Source organism: Salminus brasiliensis, chromosome 25 (genome assembly GCF_030463535.1).
Source record: "Salminus brasiliensis chromosome 25, fSalBra1.hap2, whole genome shotgun sequence".
Taxonomy (NCBI): Eukaryota; Metazoa; Chordata; class Actinopteri; order Characiformes; family Bryconidae; genus Salminus; species Salminus brasiliensis.
Window position 1 is genome coordinate 28,252,680 of NC_132902.1, and position 24,576 is coordinate 28,277,255.

Sequence of the window (24,576 nt, forward strand, 5' to 3'; positions counted from 1 at the left end):
CAGAGCAGCAGGGTGAGCAGTTGAGCAGGTTTATACCAGAGTTATGGGCACATTTATAACACCTGTATAAAACACACACACACACACAGGAGAGGAGATGCCAGCCGGTCTTGTGCATTTTCTGTTCTATAGAGCGGTTCTGTAGAGAACCTTTTCAGTACTATTGTAGAGGACACTTTCAGCACCAGTGAGAACCCATTAGAGTACTATATAGAACCCTCTTCAGTAGTACTGTATAAAACACTGGCAAGAGAAGCAGGACAAATGGTCAAACGTAGGACCCGGAGAATCTGACTGAAGAACCAGACTGTGATATTCTGACCCAGTTGTCTAGAACACCGGGCAAGTCTCATGGGGTGTTCCCAGTATGCAGCGGTCAGTACCTACCAAAAGTGCTCCACAGATAGAGAACTGGTGAACCGGCAACAGGGTCATGGACTCTCAGGCTCTCATTTTTATATAATAAATATAAATAAAATAAATAAATAATGTGTGTATACATATATAAAGTGCTGTTATTGCCACAGTCCGCTAAAATTAATAAACAATTTATTAAAATCTGAGAATGTGAACTTTAAAGCAGGTCTGAATGGTGGAGTTCAGAGGCGAATATATGAAGAACTACTGACCCAAACTTTACATCACTGAGTGGGAAAGAAAGTGCTGCCCTCTGGTGGAGAGTCCAGTGTGAGTCACAGTGAAAACAGACATTTTGAGAAATTGGTAATAAAGAAACTCACAGAAGTCAGGAGGAGTCTGGATTGTGTTTTATTGAAGCCAAGTCTGAAAAAGAGACGTTTCCTTAGTTCTCTGCCGGCACTAGAAGCGAGAGTCCACACGACTGCAGTACTGCATCAGTTAAAGGTTAAAGCCATACAGTCAGACTGAGCTGAATATGTGCAGAACACACACACACACACACACACACACACACACACACACACACACACACACACACACACACACACACACACACACACACACACACACACACACACACACCTTTCCTGTGGAAAACAGTCATCGAACTCCATTCAGGGGTGAAACAGGTCTGAAGCAGCTTTCTGCTTTAACAGAGTGGATTTAACTGAGGTGCAGATCTGCAGGATTATTAAGCGCAGCTGTCGCACGCAGAGATCAGACTGAAGTCAAATCTACAAACATCTGATCTGCGGTTCATTAGAACTGCCGTGCATCTCCAAAACCCAAACAAGTGCAAATCTGAGCGTTCTTTAATGTCCAACCCAAGAACACGGCTCTCTTTTTGGTGGGCAGATTGAAACCCCTTCATCTGAAGCTGCTTTCGCTCCACAGGGAACGCAGATGTGTCCAACAGCGGAAGCTGAAGAAGCTTTGAGGAATCTTTGAGCGTGGAGCCAGCCGGACTGTTCTGGGGGACGGCTCACTTGCGTTCAGTCTCGCTGGATTTCTGCAGAGACTCAAACTCAAACCTAATAAAGTGATTCAGTGAATAAACGAGCGAGTGCTCGAGGTGCCTCCCAGGGTTCCAGTGATGCCGTGGAAGAGAACAGAGTGAGAGTGTTAAGAACATCTTAAAAGGCCTAAAGAACCCTGACTTGATGTGAAAGGTTCCTCACGCTCATATTTAATCATAGACCTGCTTCTTCTATGGTGTCGCTCAGAGAAGCGTCTGAAGCACCTGAAGTTTGGAGTGCAGGCGCCGACACCGCTACACACTACTACAGCCAAATCTCGCTGTAACCCCACAGATCCTCAAACTGGAGCCCGGATCTGAAGGCATGTCTGCCGCAGAGTGAACAGGAGGACGTTTAAGCGCATTTCAGAGTGAAGCTCCGTTTCTAAGCAGCTGAAGGGATTATAATCGGCTTCATCAGGCGACAGTAAGGAGGCCATTACAGAGCTGTAATGAGGGAAGTGCTTAACTACTGAAGAGGGGGTAAATAGTCCAGACTTAGACAATATTGTGCTCGACTATCAGCAAACGCTTAGCCCTGCCCAGCAAAGGAGCTAATTAATATGCATTATATGTAGATTCAGTATGCAAAGGAGTTCCTGTGTGCTTGCTACGAGACTCGCTCCATACGATAAACACAGTTCATGCAAAAAAATTAAAAATAAAAATAAAAAATAAAAAAGCAAAAGTAGACTCTGCACACCTGGTGGTCTTTTCCCTTCAAGAACCAAAAATAAAGTTAAAGGAGTGAAAAACACAAAAGTAAAATAGTAAGGAAATAATCGAGGGCTGCACGATGTATCGTTTGCGAATCAGCATCACGATATCGACCTCAGCGACACGGATATCGCAAAAGGCTGCAGTATGCAAATAAGTACGAGCCCTCCAACCAATCACAGTGTGCTGTGAACGTCTGACCAATCACAACGTCACATAGGTTTTGATTAATAATGTTGTGTAATTTAAGATCAATTATTCTGGTCAAGTGAACCCACCCACCGTGTTTTCTGAGGGGAAGTCCCACAGTTCTCAAAACTGCAGCGTAATGAACCAGTTAACGAGCCGTTCAGAGTGGGGGGTTGATGTGAAATGCTCGGTTCTAGATAACCTTACCCCGTCAGAACCGTTCACAGTGGTGGAGAATGGAATCAGACGCCCGAAGCTGTAAAAGGTGCAGACCACCACCACGGGGAAGAGCGAGTCTCTCTACAGTGACCTGCACTTTCACACCAGACCCCCACTCTGAAGGAGTCTCACTCTCTCTCACACACACACACACACACACACACAGACACACACACACTTTGGTGGAACTCCCCTTTACTGTATGGTGAGGAGGAGTGCAACAGTACTGTGGGGCTGTAATCAGGATACTGGTATTTATGGTATTGTGCAGCTCCACCACCAACTCTCACCAGTGAAGTGAAGACAGACCACCAAGGGGTTCGGAATGAACGGCTTTTCCAGGTTTCGTCACCTGGGGCGCTATCGGACGCGACTGTACACTCACACACAGACACACAGACAGACACACACACACACACACTTACACACTTACACACTTACACACACACACACTCAATTCTACATCTTTGGTTCTAGGTTCCAATTCTCAGCATTTTCCTTTTAGTTTTCTGAAGCAGCCGTGGTCTGGAAGCCGCTTTAGCTGCTCAATTTCATATCGTTCTCTAAACCGTTCCTCGAGCTCAATAAAACTGAATTTAAGCCCAAAAAAAGAAAAAAAGAAAGAAAAACAAACACAGGATTAAGTCGTTTCCGGCTGATTCTACTCGTGTCCTGCTAACTCTGCTCCATAATTTGTTGAATGTACAGGTAAATGTTAATGATACAGTATCAGAGGAGAGAACAGCAGACAGACTAAACTCTACGAGCGTAAAGTTTCGTACAGGCTGGCGTACGGGCGGCTACGCTGAAGGCAGAGAGGCGCTGGGCACTGCGGCGGGTCGAATAAAGCATCTTACCTACATGGGGACGTTTCTCTACAGCTGATCAGGAAGGTTTTACAGACCGCTCGCTTAAAAACAGAGCAAGCTGAAAAAGGACGAGTCGGGGGTGCGGGATTGTTGGGGGGGTTAGTGGTCTGGGTTTTCGTGGTAATTTTAAAACACAGCTGTGCAAAAACGAGCGAATAATTTGCATGTTTATAAAACGAAAAGGCATGCTTAGCTATACTGCTTAGCTGAGCTGGGGGGGCGGCGATCAGGTGATGCACTATAACAAAACACCACAGACTTGCAATACAAAACAAACAGAAATACCTGAAGCTGCAAAAAGGAAAAAAAATAAAATCAGATGAGAAGAAAAATATCAAAGTTGCAGTACAAAAAAAAAAAAATTAGAAAGCAAATTAAAAAAAAAGAACAAAGAAAATAAATAATCTGGACAAAATACACAAACTGTCGGTGCTACAGTGCAATTCCTCTTTTGGAGACACGGTGGCGCTGCCAGGCACTTGGGAGTTTTCTGAATTTTTTTGTTGTTTTAATTTGAGGAAAAAAACGCTGCCCCGCCCAGTTTCTCCCAAAACATCTGCAGCCACGAAAACACGCAGCGTAAAGATCTCTGCGCTCCTGCCCACACGCTCGTCTCATCTGAAAAATTTCTTCATAATTTGTTCAAATAAATCAACTTTTATACAAAAAACTGAACCGCAGCTCCGAGAGCAAATCTTTGTGCATATTTACAGAATGGGCGGAGCGCTGAGGCGGCGGGCGAGTGCCGGTCTCACCCGCGCTTTAAAGGCCAGCAGGTTTAACTGATTAGTGTCATGACGTCAGCGGCGTTATGAGCACGTTAGCAAAGAAGCTAAACGTCTGATGGATGAAAACGAGAAAGATGACGCGTCAAAGCTTTTATATAAATACATCAGTAAGAGAACTGTTTACAGACTACACACTTTCTGCCAGCATTTCAACCGGTGCTGAATATATTTAGCCTTTTTTATTTTTTTTTTTAAACACCGGCACCTGAAGCCTCCGAGACCCGCCGTCAGGTAAAGCAGAACCAGAAACAGCAGCACGTCTCTGTATTTTTGCTGGGAAAATGAAGAGGGTGTGTATTCCCCTGGCAAAGCAACACACACACACACACATATATATATATATATGTATATACACATGCACACACACTCCTGGAGGACAACCATGAGTGTGTGTACACGCTCCACTCAATCCTGGTTTGCCCCAAAAAAAATTACCACAAAAAGTTTGGAAATGAAAAATAGTATTTAACTCTCTCTCTCTCGCTCGCTCTCTCTCGCTCTTGCACGCTCTCACTCACACCCCCCCCAAACATTCGATGGGATCCCAACGCAGCGCTCAGCGAAACGAGCCGCCAGCTGAGCGGAGCACAAACGCAGAGGAGGGATTTTGGTCGTTATAGTTTGGCCGGGTTCCGGTCGGTGTGTTCTATAAGCAGGGTTCTGTTTTCAGAGTGTTTATTACTTCAGTGGTCTGTAGTCGAGCTCACGCCTCGTTCTCGGTGGCGGGGGTGCTGCTGTTGGCCTTTAGCGTGGAGTCCGGTTTCTGCGTCATTCGGTCCAGCTCTGCCTGGACGTCAGTCAAAGCCGGCTTCTGCCCTTGGAGGAAGAACAGAGAGAGGAAACAGAGTAATCTCCTGTAGCGTCTGCACCCTCACACTGCTCACACTGCTCACACTGCTCACACTGCTCACACTGCTGGCTTAGTACAGAACACACGACCTGCTCCCCCCCCCCCGAGGTGCACTATTAATAACACCAATAAAAATAAGGATTTTTAAAATTTAAATTAAACAACTTAATCCAATTATAATTAAATGAATGAAAAGATGACATTTATTATTATTTATTGATATTAGAGCTTCATACTGGATATTAATGTTATTAGAGCTTCATACTGGATATTAATGTTATTAGAGCTTCATACTGGATATTAATGCTATTAGAGCTTCATACTGGATATTAATGCTATTAGAGCTTCATACTGGATATTAATGATATTAGAGCTTCATACTGGATATTAATGTTATTAGAGCTTCATACTGGATATTAATGCTATTACAGTATTTGCAGTGACTCTAAACTTTTGAACGGTGGTGTAGTTCTTACCCAGCGCTACAGGCAGGAACTGTACCCTGTGCTGTCCTACCTGGAGGAGGGGTCTGTCTGAGAGCAGGTCTTTTCTGGTAAGCGTGTTTCTGTGCTAGCTGTGAGGACTCAGACAGGGTTTGTGGAGCTGGGATGAGTGTCAGTGCTGGAATACTGTGATGGCTAAAACATGATGGCGGCTGCACACATGCAGAACTAATCATGAGGCGAGGGAGGAAGGAGTGGCTGCATGCGTTTCCTCCTCTTACTGCAGAGAGAGGTTTAGTCGCCAAGGCCAGGTCATCGGCATGCTGGTGAGAGCAGCAGAGGATCAGCTTTCTGGACTTCATGTGGATGAAGCATGATGACAAATTGACCCCCCCCAGATTCCTCCCACCCACTACTGACCATTACTGGACTGGACAAGCTTTACAGAACTGTGCAGGACTGCCCATTCAACAGACAACGGTGCTGACTGAATAGGGCTCCTCTCTGCGCTCTGTAAAGCTTGTTGGTGGGTGAGTCTGGATGGGTTAATGGATGCAGAGGTATAATAAATAAGCCACGTTAAACATGCCACGTTAAACCAGCGAGGGGCAGACGTCACCGGCTGCATCAGCGCCTCTTCGTTCGTCCAGTTTGACGCTTCCTCTGGCTGTACAGGTAAACCTCCACAACAGTGTTTTCCACAGGTAATGGTGGTGTATACAGTGAGGCTGTGTGGGTTAGAGACAGGTTAACGCCGTATTTACCTGTTTTCTTTGCAGATCCCTGCACTGCGGCCCCTGCGGCCCCAGGGCTCCCCGGAGCGCCTGTCTTTTTACTCAGCAGACTGTTGAAGAAGTTGGCTAGAACTCCTTCGTTTGCAGCCGCACCTGAAACCAGCACACACACCGCGAGTTCATCAGCGAGAGAAACGTCACATCTAAAAGACAGGTACACCACAGCTGCAACAATCCACAGACCATTACATTACACACATTTTATAATATACTTATATACTCTCCCTCACTCACACACTCCTGTGTTCATCATTACAACATCTCTAAAGTTCTCCTTATGGAGTCGTATTATTATAGATATATATTATATTATAGAGTTCTCCTCCTATCACCACCTGGTTTGGTAAATCAGGGCTTAATAAGGTTAAAACTGAGATTCTCTTTATTGTAACAGGGAAAAAGCTAAAACCTGTTCCCCTGCCGTCTTTCCTGCGTATTTCAGGCTGACAGCAAGGCCGTGCTGTTTGTGGCAGGGTGAAAAGCAGCCGGCTGTGAGCTGCCCACCGAACTTTCAATTACAGTTGATTTAATAAAAGCTTCTCATCGCTGCTGCCGGTGTGTGGCACGCTCTCCTGCAGAGCTTAATGATGGAGAAAATGTTGATATTTCTGTCCTGGCGGGGCTAACTGAGACATGCTGGTCTTCAGCACTGCGGGAATAATCCCTACAGCCCCCTCAGGATGGCAGTGTTCACACAGGAATGAAGGGATAAAAAAAAAAAAGAGAAAGGCTGGTCCAACAGTACTGCACACCAACACTGTAAGGTCCAGACTACGTACTCCTCTTAACAGTGGGGGTAATAGTGGCAGGTTCATGCACTAAATATTAACATACTAACCAGATTTGTACCAACAGGAAGTGATGAAACGTTGCTATGCCAACATACATCACTACAAGTTCTCCAGCTGCAGTTGCCGCTGCATCATTAACTACCATATTTTCCTAATGTGTGCATCCTGGATATTTAGGTATACTCAGCTTTGACACCCATCTATACTACACACTTTAGACTTAACTAGTATTTCTGATGAGTATGCATTCGGGATGCACCCTAAATCTCCACTAAGAAGTGAAGCTTGCCAATAAATAAATCCAGAAAGTATGGTACAACTAGTAGTAAAAGCTTTGATAACTGTCTGCTTATACAATAAAAACATGTGATATTCTAAAATAATTATTTAACAAGAAAAAAAAAAGGAGGTCAAAAAAAAGATCATAAGTATGAAAATAAGACAAAATATATTATAAGCTTAAAGAAAAAAAAAAGATACATAGACAGAAAGTGAGCAGCTGGTGTGCAGTGCAGGAGGAGTATGGTTGGAGTATAAAGTGCAGAGACCTGTTTGGAGTCGGGGGTTTAATTAGAGAACACTGAGCACCTCCACACAGATCGAGGCTATCGAGGGATGACTTAGGCCTGTAGTTAGCTCCATGTTAACGGGTGGGCTATAAGCCCCCACTAATAATTTTAATATCTGTCCTCCAGTAATTTGTTGATGAAAGCACTTCTTACTGGACTGCGTATTCGTTATTTAATTGGAGGCTGAAGTAACACACTAAGGCTGCACAGCTTACCCTTCATATTGGGGTCGGGTTTCTTCACGGCCGTCATGGGTGACACACTCGCTACGTTTGTAGGTCCGGCGCGGCCCGTGGGTCGAGGGGATCCGGACGCAGTCCGTGCTGGAGACTCCTACGAAGACACACAGACACAGACACACATCAGAGATCTAACCAGCTCAGAAACAGAGCAGCTCCATTCAGGAGAGCTTTGGCTGCACAGATACGGGGACAGATATTTGAGTTACTTAAATCCCTGCTGTAACGTTTGTAGACCAAATTAACCACCTGCAGAAAACAATTCTGGTGAATCCTGGAGTATTTAAGCCTTCACATCGATCAGTATTCGTTTTCCAATTTGTAAATAATTAAATCCGAACTACAGCGCCAGCTACTGGACAAACACTCAGCTGAGCAGCTTTAAAACCAGGCACCTGATTTCTTCACTTTAAACCCCTTTTTAACTCGTGTTGTGGTAGAGGTCTCCATCACGTCATCCAGGTTATTAAGAGTGAATTCAGAAACAGCACCGGCCAGTGGTTTAGTTTCTGTTTCCAAAACAGCACATTTTACAGATATGAAAGTGCTCTAGTTCAGCGGGTCAGGGAGTTTAATAATCCTCCATATAAAACAGACTGATCAGGTTACAGAAGAACGTCCTGAAACCAGTCCTTACCTCTTAACTCACAAAATTCAGTTCACATGTCATTTGATTCATTTCAGTAATATTTTTACTTACTGTTCCTCTTGTTGGGGTAGCGGGCTGCTTGGCTAACAAAGACTGCAAAACAGAAAAATCAAAAACACAGTTTAATATGATAAATTACACAACAAAAAAAGATTCCCAAAATGTTTCCGCTAAATTCTTGTTCTTTAATTACGATATAATTAGCACACATTTCAGTTTGGAGCTGTGTCATTAACTATCCACCCACTTATAGAAACTAAACACCAACAACAGAAGCTCGACTTGAACTCATTATTTCATTACATTATTTTATGACGACACTTAAATCAATGGTTTTTGCACACAGCCCCGCCCACTGAGGGTGACGTTACACTATTTCAGGCTGTCCTGCTTTTTAAACAAGGAGCACAACAGAGCAGCCAATCAAAACGGAGCTCACTTACACTGGTGTGAGCCCTCTGTAGTCTATGAACACGTCGATGCATTAAATTTGCTGTTTCTAGATTCCTTTCTGAATCTGTACTCTGCCCGTTCCACCGAACCCATTTCCAGATGACTTACATCTGGAGTTACGAGGCTGAGGAGACGGGTCTGCTTCTTGCTGTGTCTAACTGGTGGGTTCGTGTGCCCGTTATCTGCCGCTCACCTGTAACTAGCAGATTTGAGCATCCATCTATGGTGTTTGTGTGAAACTGACCAATGGACACTCAGAACTCTTGCCAATTCTATACTATCGTATTCACACATTTCCCCGCTTTAGTGAAGCGTTTAGTGAATTTGTCCAGATGAGTAAAGGGATTTTTCTACAGGAAATATGAAGAATTTCTCAAATCTGGCTTCAATTGTTCAGGTTTAGGGTCGAAGTATCTCTTCACACAGTGCAATGTGTAAACCCCGTAATAGAGAGCTGAGATTGATCTGGACAGGCTGAGATGAAACATGCAGGTACGCAAAAATGAACGATTTCAGTTCTGTAAACCCACACAAATATTATAAAACGTAAAAAACAGTAATTAAACAGTGTGTGTGTGTGTGTGGGGGGGGTGTACAGACCTGCTGCTTCATGAGGAAGACCTGCTCATCCTCAGCGTTTATCTCTTTATCGTGCACCAGCTGAAGAACAGAGACACCGAGTTCAGCATTAGGAACAGAGTGATTGAACTCTGCAGAAATGTTTAGTGATGTGCTGCATTAATAAGTTTTAACATCCCTGATTATTAAAGCCACTAAGGGTTAAAACACAGCTGACATTTCTAACCCTCCCTCCCCTCTGTAGTACCTCTGTATATATTCAGCAACACAAACCGAATGCAGTCATTAGTGCTTACCTGCAATTAAATACACAAAGCACTGAGACTTACTGCGACTGCCTAAGTAATGTGATTACTTTCTGTAATTAATTAATCACAAATATCTTATATTTACATCATTACACACCCAGCAATTAACTGTGATTAATTATATGAACCCTCTGACAGGTGTCCTTACCTTTCGTACTGGGGGCTTCATGATGAAATCCTCAAAGGGATCTTCGGGTCGAACCGTTGCGAAGTTTTCGTGCAGAATTGCAATTTTCTTCTCGTTATCCCATCCAGACGGACTGGAAGCAGAGTTCAGAGATTAGTACATCCTAACAGACGCTCAGGTTCAGATACAGTCCAGAACAGCTTGGCTTTGACTGAAATGCAGTATGAAAGTAATAAGTACTTTTTAATTACACTGTATTAAAGGTTAATATTAAAGGTTAATATTTTGATGAAGGTCGGACAGTAACGCTGTTACTGCATCCAAGCAGCTCTGATTTACTGAGGCACTAAACAGGAACGTCTTTAATCCTCTGTACTTTTACTGTTCTGCACAGAGGTCTTAGCACAGTGTGTGTGTGTGTGTGTGTGTGTGTGTGTGTGTGTAAATATGTGAAGGGTGTGTAACACTGTATTTATTATGTGTACACTAACTCAGTCTTCTTTTGTTACCACAGCAAACAAACAGCCTGTAACTCTTCACCTATATAGCAGGGCTGTAATGTGGGTGTTTCTAATAAAGTGGCCAATGAGTGGCCACAAGGTAGGTGTATCTGATGATCTGTGTGTTAGGGTCTCTTACATGAACACAGCGTCCTTCTCCACCACTAAGGCCGGCGTGGTGAACTGGAAGTCGTACATTTTGTGCACCATGTACTTGTACAGGAGGTCCAGGTTCTTCTCCTCTTTTACAGAGGTGTAAATCAAGGCAGCTCCATCTGCAGGACAGGAGTTAAGGCACATATAGACCAGGGCCTGACCAACATAAAGGGACTTTCCCCCAAAATGACCCAAATACGTTTAGACGGTCAGAAATTAAAAAGAGGGGCATTTTTAAATATTTTTTGAAATATTGAACTAAACTATTGAAACCACAGCAGTATCATCAGAGAACTGCTGTAAATAGAGCTGCATTACATTTAAATCAATTATTATATTAATAGATTACTATTAGATTGCACAGCAGAATGACCCAAAAAATATCTCAGAATCACAGGCATTCTGCAGACGAATAGGAAACAATCTTAAGCACCCAAACTATTGCACAAGCCCAAAGATGATTGCAGAGTAAAGCCATGCTCATTGCTGGGCTTTGCCCGCAGAATACGAGGTGAAACGCTCTATACCCTTCAGTGAGATCTGCAGAAACAGCGAACCTCTTGCTTAAGACGTCCGGGATAATAAATTCTTCAACTCTGACCCGTGAATTCGGGCCCCTGACCCACAGTGCTGTGGCTCTGGCTGTGCGACCTATGAAGCGGTCTACACCGTCTCTGCTCTGTCTGAGCCAACATGGAGGAGTCCAGCACAGCGTCCCCAGCTCTAACAGACCTACTGAACCTGGAGGTTAGCAGGTGAGTTAAATCAGGTGAGCTTGAGCAGGAAAAGCACACACCTGTGCTGGAATCCAGCCCTCCAGGACCAGAACTGCCCAATCCTGGATTATTCTGGGGTTTTTCATAGTTTTGCTAGCATGTCCGCTGATTTGCATAACTGCTAAACCAAAACGGAGGACCGTTCACACCGCCGACTTCCAGCCCTGCTTGCAGCCACACCCATTTCACAAAGCAACACACAATGCATAAACCCAGTGTGCTTTAGGACTTTCAGATTATGCTGATTTTGTTTTATGGGTGTCCAAACTTTAGCATAAGTTGTACTACTGTAACACTGCCATTTCTACCAACCTACCCCACCACCCACCTACCCAGCTACCTGTGTGCAGGGGCAGGGCTTCCGCCACATAGTTTTCCATTATTCAGGTCCAACACTGCCACAAACCCGCAGCGTTAAGGATACACTGTAGGCAGAATCGCCTGATGTGGGACTGAATGAAGTCAAAATGCTCCTCTTTGTAGTCGTGATCCTTCTCCAACACAGTGACCGCATCACACTACAATAAAAAATAAGAGAGAGACAAGTGGTTTAGCTGAGGGAGGTCAGCTGTTCTCCCAGGAGAGGCATAAAGCGATTAAAAACAGGGCAGGTTATACATTCAGCCCCTCCTTCACACCCCAGCCCAGACGACACCGCTCCACCACTAAAGTGCCAATATTCTGCAGCTGGGTGGGGCTGAAGCGCTGCAGGCTGGGGAGTGATCAGGACTGGGTTTCCCAAAAAAAAAAAAAAAAAAAAAAAAAAGCACCTTCACACACTGAGGACTCTTAAATGGTAGAGAGAGTATCCCACTGAACACTCCCTCACTCACACACTCACTGATGTTAACACTTTTGGGGCCTTTGTGGGAAACCTTTAGCTCACTGTAGTGAACTTCATATACTCAACACTCTCTATCCAGGACACTGGCTCTTCTGAGCTGCAGAAGTCTTGCTGGGGCTGCAGGACGCAGCATGACTCAGGGAGAGCCTCTCGCTCCCTCCAGCGCTTTGGCAGGAGCAGCAGATGCCTGCTCAGATATGCAGGCCGGCATGAAATATGAATGTGTGTGAAGCGCTCTCGGGAAAGGACAAACACTCTCTCAGATCTACGCCCGGGCCGAGAGCAGGTCTCACTGAAACAGAAGTGAAGCAGAAAAGGGAGGCGGGCTCTGAAGCTTTAATCTGGGGGGTTTCTGTAACGCGGGGCCGCAGGGCGGGCTACAGGACTGCGAGAAGGTGTATATTGTATCCGAGAGAGCATGTGAGGGTCTGCAGCTCCATCACCGCAGGGCTAGAGAGACTCCATGAAGAGAGTCTTTCATTAGCGGAGAGACTGCGGAATACATCACACAGCCCGCAGCAAACAGCTCCTAACAACGAACAGCATCCCTGTTTTTCACCATGAATCTACATTTTAAAAACACACTATATGGACAAAAGTATTGGGACACCTGCTCTTTCACTACTTCTTCTGAAATCAAGGGTATTAAAAATAGTTTATCTAACTGTCCAAGGTAGGCTTTCTAATGGATACTGGAGCATTGCTGTGAGGATTTCATTTCATTGTATTCTGTGACAGGAGCATTAGTGAGGTCAGGATGTTGGATGATCACCACCCCCCCTCATTATCACCCCCAACTCATCCCAAAAGTACTGGATGGAGCTCCACCACCATCATTCCAGAGAACACAGCTCTTCCACTGCTCCACAGCTCCTCAATGCTGGGGGGCTTTATACCCCTCTAGCCCACACCTGGCATTATTAGGCAGCATGGAGCCAATAGGGTCATGATGTTGATCTGCTCCAGAGAGTCCTATTCTATTGGCAGTACTTCTTCTCTACAGGGACTAGACAAGCTGTCTGTGTCCCTGTGCCTCTCTGAGTAATCCACAGTTTACCACATAAGTGTCTGTCTTTCTCGGGAAGACTGACCATTTTGTTTATACCCCAGTCCACACCAAGAAACCATTAGCATATTCAAAACAGTCTGTAACCGGATCATTCAACTAAAGCCGTCGTACCTTTGTGCAAACTATTAGTACAGGAATGCCGAGGTTGTGCGTGAGGACGTTCTCTCCAAGGGGCAGCAGAACTCCCTCGTCATCTCCCCCAGCCGGAGGGACTCGCCTCTGGGGTGAAGCGGGCGTCGCATCCTCCGGCTCTCCATACTCCTGGAAGGCCTTCACCACTTTAAAAACACAGAAACAGGAGAAACACGTCTGTTAGTGATTAAAACAGCACTGAGACAAAGGCAAACCCATAGCACGCGCGAAAAACAGTGCATACACTCAGGGTAGGACTCCTCCGTCTCACTCACTGACAACTGTAAACGAAAGACTGAGAGACTGATGGAGGCAGGATGGTTAGTGAGGTCCGGTGGTTCTACACAGAACCAGGACAAGTCAAAGAACCATTTGGATGCTTAAGTGGTTCTTCACAGTGGTGGAAAACCTTCTGTAGATAAGGTTATAGCACCAAAGAGGAGAGACTTCCTGAGGAAGGAACGCAGTGGAGGAATGCAGCTCCAGACAACCCAGAAAAGCCACGGAAATACCCCCCCCCCCCGGCGCCTGAGCCACAACAAGGAGCTCTAAACCTGCTGCTCCTGTACAATAGCTATACCCTACCAGGAGGACTGCTAACACCACCACTACAGGAAGCGTAGGGGGCGCTCTATAATGTTCATATGATCCACACGCTCATTCTGACAGACTGTAATACACTACAGGAAGCGTAGGGGGCGCTCTATAATGATCTATAATGTTCATATGATCCACACGCTCATTCTGACAGACTATAATACACTACAGGAAGCGTAGGGGGCGCTCTATAATGATCTATAATGATCATATGATCCACACGCTCATTCTGACAGACTGTAATACACTACAGGAAGCGTAGGGGGCGCTCTATAATGCTCTATAATGTTCATATGATCCACACGCTCATTCTGACAGACTGTAATACACTACAGGAAGCGTAGGGGGCGCTCTATAATGCTCTATAATGTTCATATGATCCACACGCTCATTCTGACAGACTGTAATACACTACAGGAAGCGTAGGGGGCGCTCTATAATGCTCTATAATGTTCATATGATCCACACGCTCATTCTGACAGACTGTAATACACTACAGGAATCATAGGGGGCGCTCTGTAATGCTCTATAATGTTCATATGATCCACACGCTCACTCTGACAGACTGTAATACACTACAGGAAGCGTAGGGGGCGCTCTATAATGCTCTATAATGTTCATATGATCCACACGCTCATTCTGACAGACTGTAATACACTACAGGAAGCGTAGGGGGCGCTCTATAATGCTCTATAATGTTCATATGATCCACACGCTCATTCTGACAGACTGTAATACACTACAGGAAGCGTAGGGGGCGATATCGCTTTAATCACTTTGCTTCAGAAAACTGCTTGAGGCAGAAGTTAAGTACTATAATATAACAGCTTGATTAATTGATCAGCCTGAATCATTGACAAGAAATTCGTCCTGGGAAAGAACATCCAATTCTCTGAAGTAATATGAGAAAGGAACACCTCGGAGGAGCTGGAGAAGTTCGGATTTAGCTCACACTGGAGCAAGAAATATTTTTATTTGTCCTCTGAGAACATAATGCCACTCTGTGAGAGAACATAAGAGCTACAGTTCAGAGGGAACTGCTCCAGAGGGCAAACCAGAGTGTCCAGAACACTAATAATGCTCTTATTTATTCAATCACATGGAGCCATTCTCAGAGCTCTGCTGTGGTTAGAATCTCGTTTACTTCTTGTTTATGTGGATTTCAGCCCAAACTGATGCTGTGGAGAGGCATGCTGTCATCTTCTGACATCACAAGTCGGACTCCTCCAAATTATTAGATATACTTCATTACTCTGTAAACATAAACAAACCCTCATCCACACACTGCATTTCTGTTTGGCTCTGTATAAATGTAGTGTATAAATGAATATTTTTATTATTTTCTATTGGTTAGTATCTCTGCTCATGTTTTATACTTATCTAAATTAGGTTACTTTAATTTAGATTTCATTTCTATGCTGTGGTTTCATGTGAGCAGTTATTAAAACAGGTCACTGATAGCTGTGCTGTGAATAACTCTGATAACCTTAAAATAAATAATTCAAGTCAATAAATAAATTACAGACCAAGATTACAGATCACTGATCTAGATTACAAACTCCTGACTTTATTTTTCACCTTTATTTATAATTTTGCTTTCATTCGTCTTTAAGTGTGTATATTGATCAAATTCTTCATCAATTGCTTGCAGTTTTTATTAGTTTAATTTATATTAAATCATTTAATGATTTTTTTCATGAAATGTAGGGCTGTAGTCTTTAATATATAAAGTAAAGACGTCCCGAACAGGTCATTTTGCCCACAATCCAATCCAGTCTTAACTGCTGAGAATCAGACGATACCGATCTGATCTCTGTGTATCAATAATCCAGCTCCACAGTTTAGATCAGATGAGCTGCTGATTATTGGGTTCAGTAAAATCCTTTATTTGTAGGATCAGATTCTATAATCAGATTTTCTGGACTGACTGATTTAGTTTAGTCGAGACTTTTCTTAAAATGATGTTTTATAGTGTTTAATATCTGATAATCCAGTCTGATCTCCTCCCTGACCAATCAGCTCCCAGCTCCCTTACACACTGCAATCTGAGCGTTTTTGCGGTTCTCCCGCTGGTAAAACAGAGCGTTTCAGTGAGAGTTTTATAAAGGGTCAGATATTATGGTCTGTTTTCAGGTTCCAGTGTAAAATAGCTCCACACTGCAGAACCTCAACTCCTTTATTTACCTTCTGAGAACGTCCGCACTGCTGCTATTAAATAGACTGGGGTGGACTGGGATTAAAATAGCCGATACCCGATCCATTAAAATAGAAGGATCAGCCCTGGTCCTAAACCACTGGAGTGGATCGGGACATGTCTACTATTAACACAAACAAACTGGTCCACAGAGCTGAACGCTGGAGGAACCGGAACCACCTTCCCCTCAGGAATCTCTGTAAACAGTCCAAGTACAGAGCTTATTAGCAACATTAGCCTAGCCCATCTCCTGCTGTCATCTAAAGAACACCACATCAGACACATAACACGCCTCAGCAGACCATCTGTATCAGGTTCTGGGGGTTCAAATCCTTAAAATGCTGCAACTAAAACCAAACGCACTAAAGAGCAGTGAACTATCTGCAGATCTGCAGCACCGCTGCCAAACCGCGGTTCCTCACCGTCAGCTGAGATCAGGAGACTGGTGTGGCCAGGACAGCCTCAGAGCTGCACCACCCTGTGAAACACTTTCTATTCTCAACTTGACCAACTTTCACTTTATCCAAACACGGGCGTGGCTCTGAGGCAGGCGTGTGCTCACTGCTCACTGAACAGTAGCTCAGATCCTGCACATAAGACTTTAATCACAGGCTATAAACCAAACCCACAGAACCGAACCACAAACACGGGGTAACTCCTGCTGATTAAAGCTGAGGACTTACCTCACACTTCTACCTGCAGTTGTGTACTGAGCTTTATCCACACATTACTCTACAGGAATAATACAGTCATGTGCAGAAGTTTTGGCACCCCCGACAAGGAGCCAGAGCTGTGTAACTTATCCGACTCGTCAGGGTGTCTGCTAACACTCAGCGACCCTGGGCTCCTCCAAGAACCTGCCTGAAGATCTAAAAATGAAAGTAATCGACGTCCACCAGGCAGGGGAGTTGAAAACAGCCAAAAAAGGCAGTTCAGGGGAACTATGGAGGAAAAGAGAGAACTGATTCCAATAAATATAAAAAATATATATCCTGGATGCAAAGGTGAAGCACAGGGTTCATACACTTTAACCAGCTTCAAATTCAAGGACTTTTCAAGCACCAAAAAAGATATGAGGACCATAAAATCCCCCTGTAATTTGTTTAGGGGAATGTTTGGTCCACACTAGCAGCTGAAAGACTGTCCAGGCTAGCAACACAATGCACGTTCAGGATACCACGACCAAAACTGAGCATGGTCATATGAAATGACATGACTGGTCATGTGAAAAAACCTGCTACTATAAAAGTTTGTGTTTTGTATTATTATATAAAATTACAACATGAGCTCATTACCATATTTTCATGACTTTGAAGTACTTTTTTAATTCTGTTATTTTTCAAGGACTATTCAGCACTGTATTTTAGCATGTTTACTTCCCATGACTTTCCAGAATATCCAGGACCCGTACGCAGCCTGAGCCATCTGTTAAAAGACCAGAAGTGGTCCAGTGGACTAAAGCGCTGCCACTATGATCTGAGGATTGCTGGTTGATCTGATCTGTCTCTCTCAGGGGCGGGCTGATGGCACGTCCTCCCCACCGCACTGCTAGTGTGATGCTGAAGTTGTGATGATGGTCAGCGCTGGCGTCTGTTAGCTGGGGAGGAGCTGTGCGACCTAGCGATGCTGCATCAGCGTCAGGAGGGGCTTCTTATGTATCGGAGGAGACTGTGCTAGTCCTCACCCTTGGAGGCACTGGAGCTCACATGAACGGGAATAACGGGGTAGAGATCCAGGTCTGAGCCACTTGAGGCCCTCACAGTCCCCAGACCTAAACTTCATAGAACGCTTGTGGTAGGACCTTCTTAAACAAGCTGAGCTGCGAGCCGAGCCGAGAGCAGAGCTCAGTCACTGAGGCCGTGTCCCTCAACCACTCCTCTACTCTGAAGTCAGTTCAGCAGGAGGGGCAACACACCCACAGAGAGTGCTGCCCAACAGAGCTGTGTGAAGGGCAGTCTGGAGTCTGTGGTTGTGGAGGAGGCTGTGTGTGTGTGTGTGTGTGTGTGTGTGTGTGTGTGTGTGTGTGTGTGTGTGTGCTGGTTTAGCTGAGTCTTCTGTTCATTCTGAGGATCAGATGTCAGACCATGATGCAACAGCCTGTAACAGGGCCTGGATACGAGCCTAGGCTATTCTCTGTCCGCCCTCTCTCACTTGCTCGCCCACTCACACCTCTCAGACTGACTGAATGATGACATCATCTCCTCCTGACATGCTCATGTTAGACCGGCTGGGCCGACAGAGCCGTGCAGCAGGACACTCAGCGGTTCCCTCAGCAGGGTTTATGAAGCTCCAGGGTCTCTGAGCAGAACTCCCTCACTGCTCCAGTCCAACACACCACACAGTGCAGCAGTGAGGTTCAGCAAGTTCTCATTCAATCCTCCAGTCTGTTTGTTACAGCAGACTACAGAGGTTCTGCAGCTGGACAGGACTGGATTAATAACGGGCCACAGTCCAGCCTGCCCATCAGGAGGGGAGTTAAAGACCGGCCTGCATATACTGAGTTTTTACCATTTACCTACGTTTACCTACCTAGTTTACCTAGATATGAATTGTTGCTATTATTATTAATATAAGTAATAGTAATAATAATAGCAGCATTCTATTTTGTGACCCATCCTACACACAGTTATTTAACCAGTGTAAAAACATGACCCACCAGTGCTGACTGCCCACCGCATAAACCTGGTCTAGTGTTCGGCACTGACAAACTAACGGCAAAAGCAGCAGACACCACCACCTCACTGCTGCTTCCTCTTTTTACTTTCACATACACACACACACACACACACACACACACACACACACACACACACACACACACACACACATATATCGGAAAATCCACAAACACCACAGTGCAACATTTCAGCACTTTAGTTAAGCTGTCTATGGCTGAAGGCTCCAGTTTACACACTTAAACCCGTAGTGGTTTAGGCTCAATCGTTAAACACGGACACTGCCGGAGGGTTCTGTCCGTACTCCGCGTTCTTGTTCCCGTATTTGTGCACATTCTCTGAAAGCGTATGGGTAGGGAAGGGTACTGAGCCGTGCCGCTAGTAACGGAGGGCGAGTGTAGCCTACAGTGCAGGGGACACACTTCCGCTGCCGTATGAAGATACTGACGGCATTTATACAGAGGTACGGGGCAGTGACGGTCACACTGGTAGAAATGGGCGGTTTCAGACGTCAGTAAAGGGAGTATAGACGAGCCGGGCAGGGTGTGTTAGCGGTGTTAGCCTAGCATCTCCTGCTCCAACCTAAAGCACAGCTCAGATCCCAAACATGTCTTGACTGATACTCTGATTTCTGACCAGCCTATAGAAGCTGGTGGACTGCTGGACCACCCTCTCAGTGCAGAACCGACAGATCAATTAACCACCCAATTAACGGCTTTTGGTATGCTAACGAACGAGCACTCACTCCTCTGCTCCATTTCCCTCATCTCCTCGGGCGGAATCCTCATCTTGTCCACGTGCTCCCGCAGGACGCTCGTCCACTTCTGCAGAGACTCCACGATGGTCCACGGCCGGGACATGTCCACCACAAACACGGCCAGGCTGTCCTTCAGCGTCTCGGCCGAAACGGCGAACTTCAGCAGGCCTTTATGGTAGAGGTCTCCGTCCAGGATCCACACGTTACAGCGCGTCAGATCTGCCGGAGATCAGACAGACATGCAGAGGAAATATCAGACACAGAGCTCAGGTTCACCAGTTCTAGCTGAAGATCAACTGCCAGTGGCTCTGGCTGGTCTATTCTAACGGACTGGGTCTCGGGTACTACACTGTCAGTAATACCACATTTAAATACGTGATGTTACAAAGGAAGTACACAAGAAGTATTACAGAATTTCAGTCATCAACTGTCTTCACCGCTTGTGGTTTTAAATATAATAAAAATTATATTTAATATATAAATATAATTTTATAGTTATTTTTGTTTTGCAGATATTATTTATAATATATTAATTCTGTTCAGAGAAAGTGCTGCATCAATAAAGCTACTAGCCCAGGGTTGCAAATAGCAAACACCACTGGCCAAATGCAGGTAGGTTTGATCAACCCCTAAGCCACAGCGGCAGGTTAGCAATTTGGACAGGGGGCATTTAATTTAGCAATACAACTGACCTGTCAGGAGGTGCTATACACCTGTGCTGCACTAGTCTGCTGCAAATGCCACTAACAGCAGAAGAAGTGAACAGAAAAGTGGCGGCACATGGCCGGCAGGTATCAGCAACCCTCTTCATAGGGAGCAATGGGATGAACCCTTTAATCAGAAGTGGAACAGAGCTGACAATGTTAATCCCTGCACAGAGCACTAATGACGTAAAGCTGGTGGTGCAGTGTAGTGGGTTTCAACACCACCATGGCAGACTGGGTTCAATTCCCCAGCCTAACAAGCACACCGCTCTGCACCTTGGGTAAGACTCCCAACTCTACATCCTCCTACCTGTGTAACATGACTCACCTGTAAGAGCCCTGGATCAGAGAGACAGGTAAAAGCAGGTAATTTATTTTAAACAGAAGCTTTTAGAAAGCTCTCAAAGCCACGATCAACATCCTAAACTAGACACTATCCTGTTAGCTGGGCTCTCCTCCCCGTTCTCCTGCTCAAAGAGGTTTCTTCACACAGCTCACCATCTCGGTCTTCATCGTGGACGCTCAGGTACAGGTACTCCAAACCCCTCCCTTTTTTATTGTGATCGGCTCCTTGGAGCTTCGCCATGAGCGTGGTCTTCCCCGACCCATCCTCACCTGAAAACAAGCACAGTCATGGTTCAGCCTTGCACTTAAGAAAAGGGCCCAAACCCAACCTTAGGCCTTATCCCCCCCCACCCCCTCAAGCTCTGCTTAGAACATCTGTGTGGGTTCATCAACCAAACCAGCCATAACTCCTCTTCACACAGCTGTTAGTACACAGGAGGTAAACAGGCTGTTCCTGCTGTTACTGTACCTTAAAGGGCTCATATCACTAATATCTGCCCCCCACCCACCTTCTTTTTTAGCAGGTAGTACCTCACCTGTAAATGTGCACCCTGTATTAACTCCTCAGTTCACGTTTAAACTAAGCTACAACAGCCTGTTAACGTTATTTTTGTGATGTCACAAATTCCAGCTCATTTGCATATACCCATCTGTTCAACCCCACCCATTAAAGCTGAAGCTATAAGAAGTGTTTCAGACTACTTTTGGAACAAGGTTTAATGTACAGTAAGGCCACCAATCAGAACAAACCTCATTTACATATCAGACTCTTAAAGAGTAGCTCTTAAATGAAAAAAAAAAAAAAATGGTTGTGAAAAAATGTTCCCACACAAACTGTACAAACCGACCTCAAAAAAAGATATGATTACAGGCCATTTAAAGCCAATATATGTAAATGATCTCTTGACTCTGATTGGCTGCCCTGTGTTGTCTCTCATTCAGAAAGCACTCCTTATAACTTCAGTGTGAATGGGTGGAGCTTCATCTCTGTAGGCACAATGGGCATGGGCTAACTGCACACAAGTGGGAGGGGCTACACTTTGGCAGGCCAGCTGGGCGTGGTTATACTACTATTCATATAGGTGGGGTTACACTCCTGTAGACTGAAGGAGTGAACACATGGAGGCACCTGAAACCTGAAACAGCCACGGTCACCTACTAGTCTGACTCTCACTGCAAACACAGCCTCCCTGATATGAGCCCTTAAAGAAGACAAATGGAGCCAGCTATTTTAATATTTCACACGCTGTTGTAAACAGATGCTCTCACACACAAAACTACAGCACATAGAGTGCATAAATAGGACACCGGGTGTGGTAAACCCTCTAATAGGCCTTAATGTGGTAGTTATATATATATATATTTATATAGTTTGTTTAAAATAATAATAATAATGAATTTAAAAACCACCTACCGAACACCAGTATGTTTTTTCCTGATGGCAACTTGGAACTGGAACGTGTGGAAACCTCACTGAGGATTGAAGACCTGTGAGAGTAAGAGAGGACAGGGTCAGTCTTACATTAGACACCATCAACCCAAATACCCAAACACACACTACTGCTGGATATCAATTCAGAGTCCTCAAAAGGGGGGCAGTGCAGTTACTGAGCACAAACGCAACGACGAGGCCATTAAAATCTAATAAGCACGACAGATCCCCGAGCCCGGATTCAGCCAATCAGCCGGGGCGTGTTCGGTATCTGACGTCTGCTTTCATTTACGTCTACAGCAGGAGATGCTAGGCTAACACTGCTAACAAACACTGCACCGACACGGTCACCCCTGTTCTCCCCCGAAAATGTTCGTCTCCCAACTCGTCTCTCAGAAATCCTCCAGATTAAATCAAAGAATATCCGGACGCCTTCTGATCTGTGTTTTCTCTGATCTGAATCTGAGATTTTCCAGTTTTAATAATCTGAGGTGTTAAAACACACTGAGCTGTTCACACACTCCGGCAGACGGGTTCACACACACACACACACACACACACACACACACACACACACACACACACACACACACAAAAATACATATAACTAAAATAAAACATCCCAGAGCAGCACATCAGCAGCTCATCACTACAGACACAGGTAGAGGCTTAAGCCCCGCCCATTGCAAAAGAACCATATTAACCAATAGGAGATCAGGCCGATGGAAACCACCTGCAACAGGTGAGTAAGATGTTCCTTCAGGACAGAAGAGCTCGTCAACATTACAATACTGACCCATGTTGTGTATATAAGTGTAAAATATCAGGTTATTAAACTTATTATATACATAATAATAATAATAATAATAATAATAATACATACAAATGATCAAGACCTACTAAATCACTTAAAATCAGTCTGCTGTTTTTGGGCCATAACCGTCACCCTGACTGACCCTGCAGGATGATGCACTCATTCAAAGCTATCAAAACGATTACAACAAAGTTTATAATAATTCAAATCATATTAAACTAAGAGGTTTTGCAGAAAGTGAAAGTAGAGGACAGACCGCTTGCAGACAGAACAGATAGTTATCTCAGATCTGTCTGATCTAAGCAGTCTTTACGTAACGCAGAGGAGGAAAGAAAAACTACAGCTAAATGAACTTAAACCTTAAACCTAAACCTAAACTCAGGGGAATAAACTAGACTAGACGGATGAGGTCCTCACTAAAGTACAAAAACAAACCTTTCAGGACTGACAACCACATGTGCAGCGTGTTTGACTCTACACCTGCAATGCACAACAAGCTACAGCAATATAATTACTCACCAAAACAAACAAACAAACAAACAAACAAACAGCCAACACAGACCTAAACACACAGGCAGGCAGAGCTGCTGCAGTGCACCGCACAGGGGGAACACGCCCGGCTCCCACTGCACTGACCACAGCAGCACGACTGCAGTCCGACATACTGACCTACCGCACTGTGGCGCTATTAATAATAATAATAATAATAATAATAACACAGATGGTGTAGACAGGGTGTAGACAGGGGGCAATGCAGGGGGCTGCGGGTGTTTACTGAGGGGCAGCTGAAGGGAAGCGCCCGCAGTGACACAGCACAAACCCGCCCTGCCGCTCTGCCCTGCAGTAACACCAGCAGCAGCTCTGTGACCCTGCATTACTGCGCTACTGGGTTATTTTACCACAGGTTCTGTCCCTCGTCCTCCTCTCCGTTGTTCTCCATCGGTTCTCCTGCGGCTCCCAGCAGCTTCTTCTCCACTCCGGGCGCCATCTTCCCCCGTCAGCCGCGCCGCTTTTCCCGCCCGCATTCCGGCAGCCCCGCCCACCCGGCGCTCTGATTGGTCGAGGACACACTTCACATTTTCATATCGCTTTATTAATAAATCTTTACTAAAATAGCATTTAAAATTACTACATTATAATAATTAATAATCTGATCTAAATATTCTGTCTGATCAGACATGATAGCAAAACAACCAAATTGTTTTATTACAATTTAATTTAAAAAGAGGATTTTAGTAAACGCTTTAGTTATATTTATATTAATGTATCATTCAAACTATATTTTAAACTATTTTAACACAATATTTTAATTCTTACTTGAATGACTAAGCTATTTTAAATATTTTATGAATATATATATATTATTCTGGATTTTTTCTGTTGCTTTATTAATATTAAACCTTACGTAAAGATTTTGCTTTATGAATTAATGTTTAAAATATTTCTAAATGTATATATCCGTCTTAATAAATGATTTTATATTGCATTTTTATAATTGTGCTTTGATATATGACTTATTTTACTGTCCTACTGAGCCACATTCTCTTGTGTTTATTAATATT

General features: G+C 44.5%; 1 protein-coding gene across 2 annotated transcripts; it reads right to left on the reverse strand.

The window, feature by feature from the left end:
• Nucleotides 1-752: 752 nt before the first annotated feature.
• Nucleotides 753-24,005, reverse strand: dync1li2 (dynein, cytoplasmic 1, light intermediate chain 2). 2 transcript variants are annotated; one of them, XM_072671762.1, is made up of 13 exons: nt 23,914-24,005; nt 22,183-22,256; nt 20,922-21,038; nt 19,708-19,938; nt 13,476-13,642; nt 11,876-11,969; nt 10,659-10,794; nt 10,041-10,152; nt 9,606-9,665; nt 8,604-8,645; nt 7,880-7,997; nt 6,275-6,397; nt 753-5,033 (listed from the first exon to the last, which is right to left on the reverse strand). In XM_072671762.1, the coding sequence occupies exons 1-13, from the start codon at nt 24,000-24,002 to the stop codon at nt 4,921-4,923; spliced, it is 1,476 nt and encodes a 491-aa protein (XP_072527863.1). In that variant the 5' UTR covers nt 24,003-24,005; the 3' UTR covers nt 753-4,920. The 2 variants fall into 2 exon arrangements, with proteins under 2 accessions (XP_072527863.1, XP_072527864.1); XM_072671763.1 differs by having other exon boundaries at nt 4,922-5,028.
• Between the last annotated feature and the right edge of the window lie 571 nt (nt 24,006-24,576).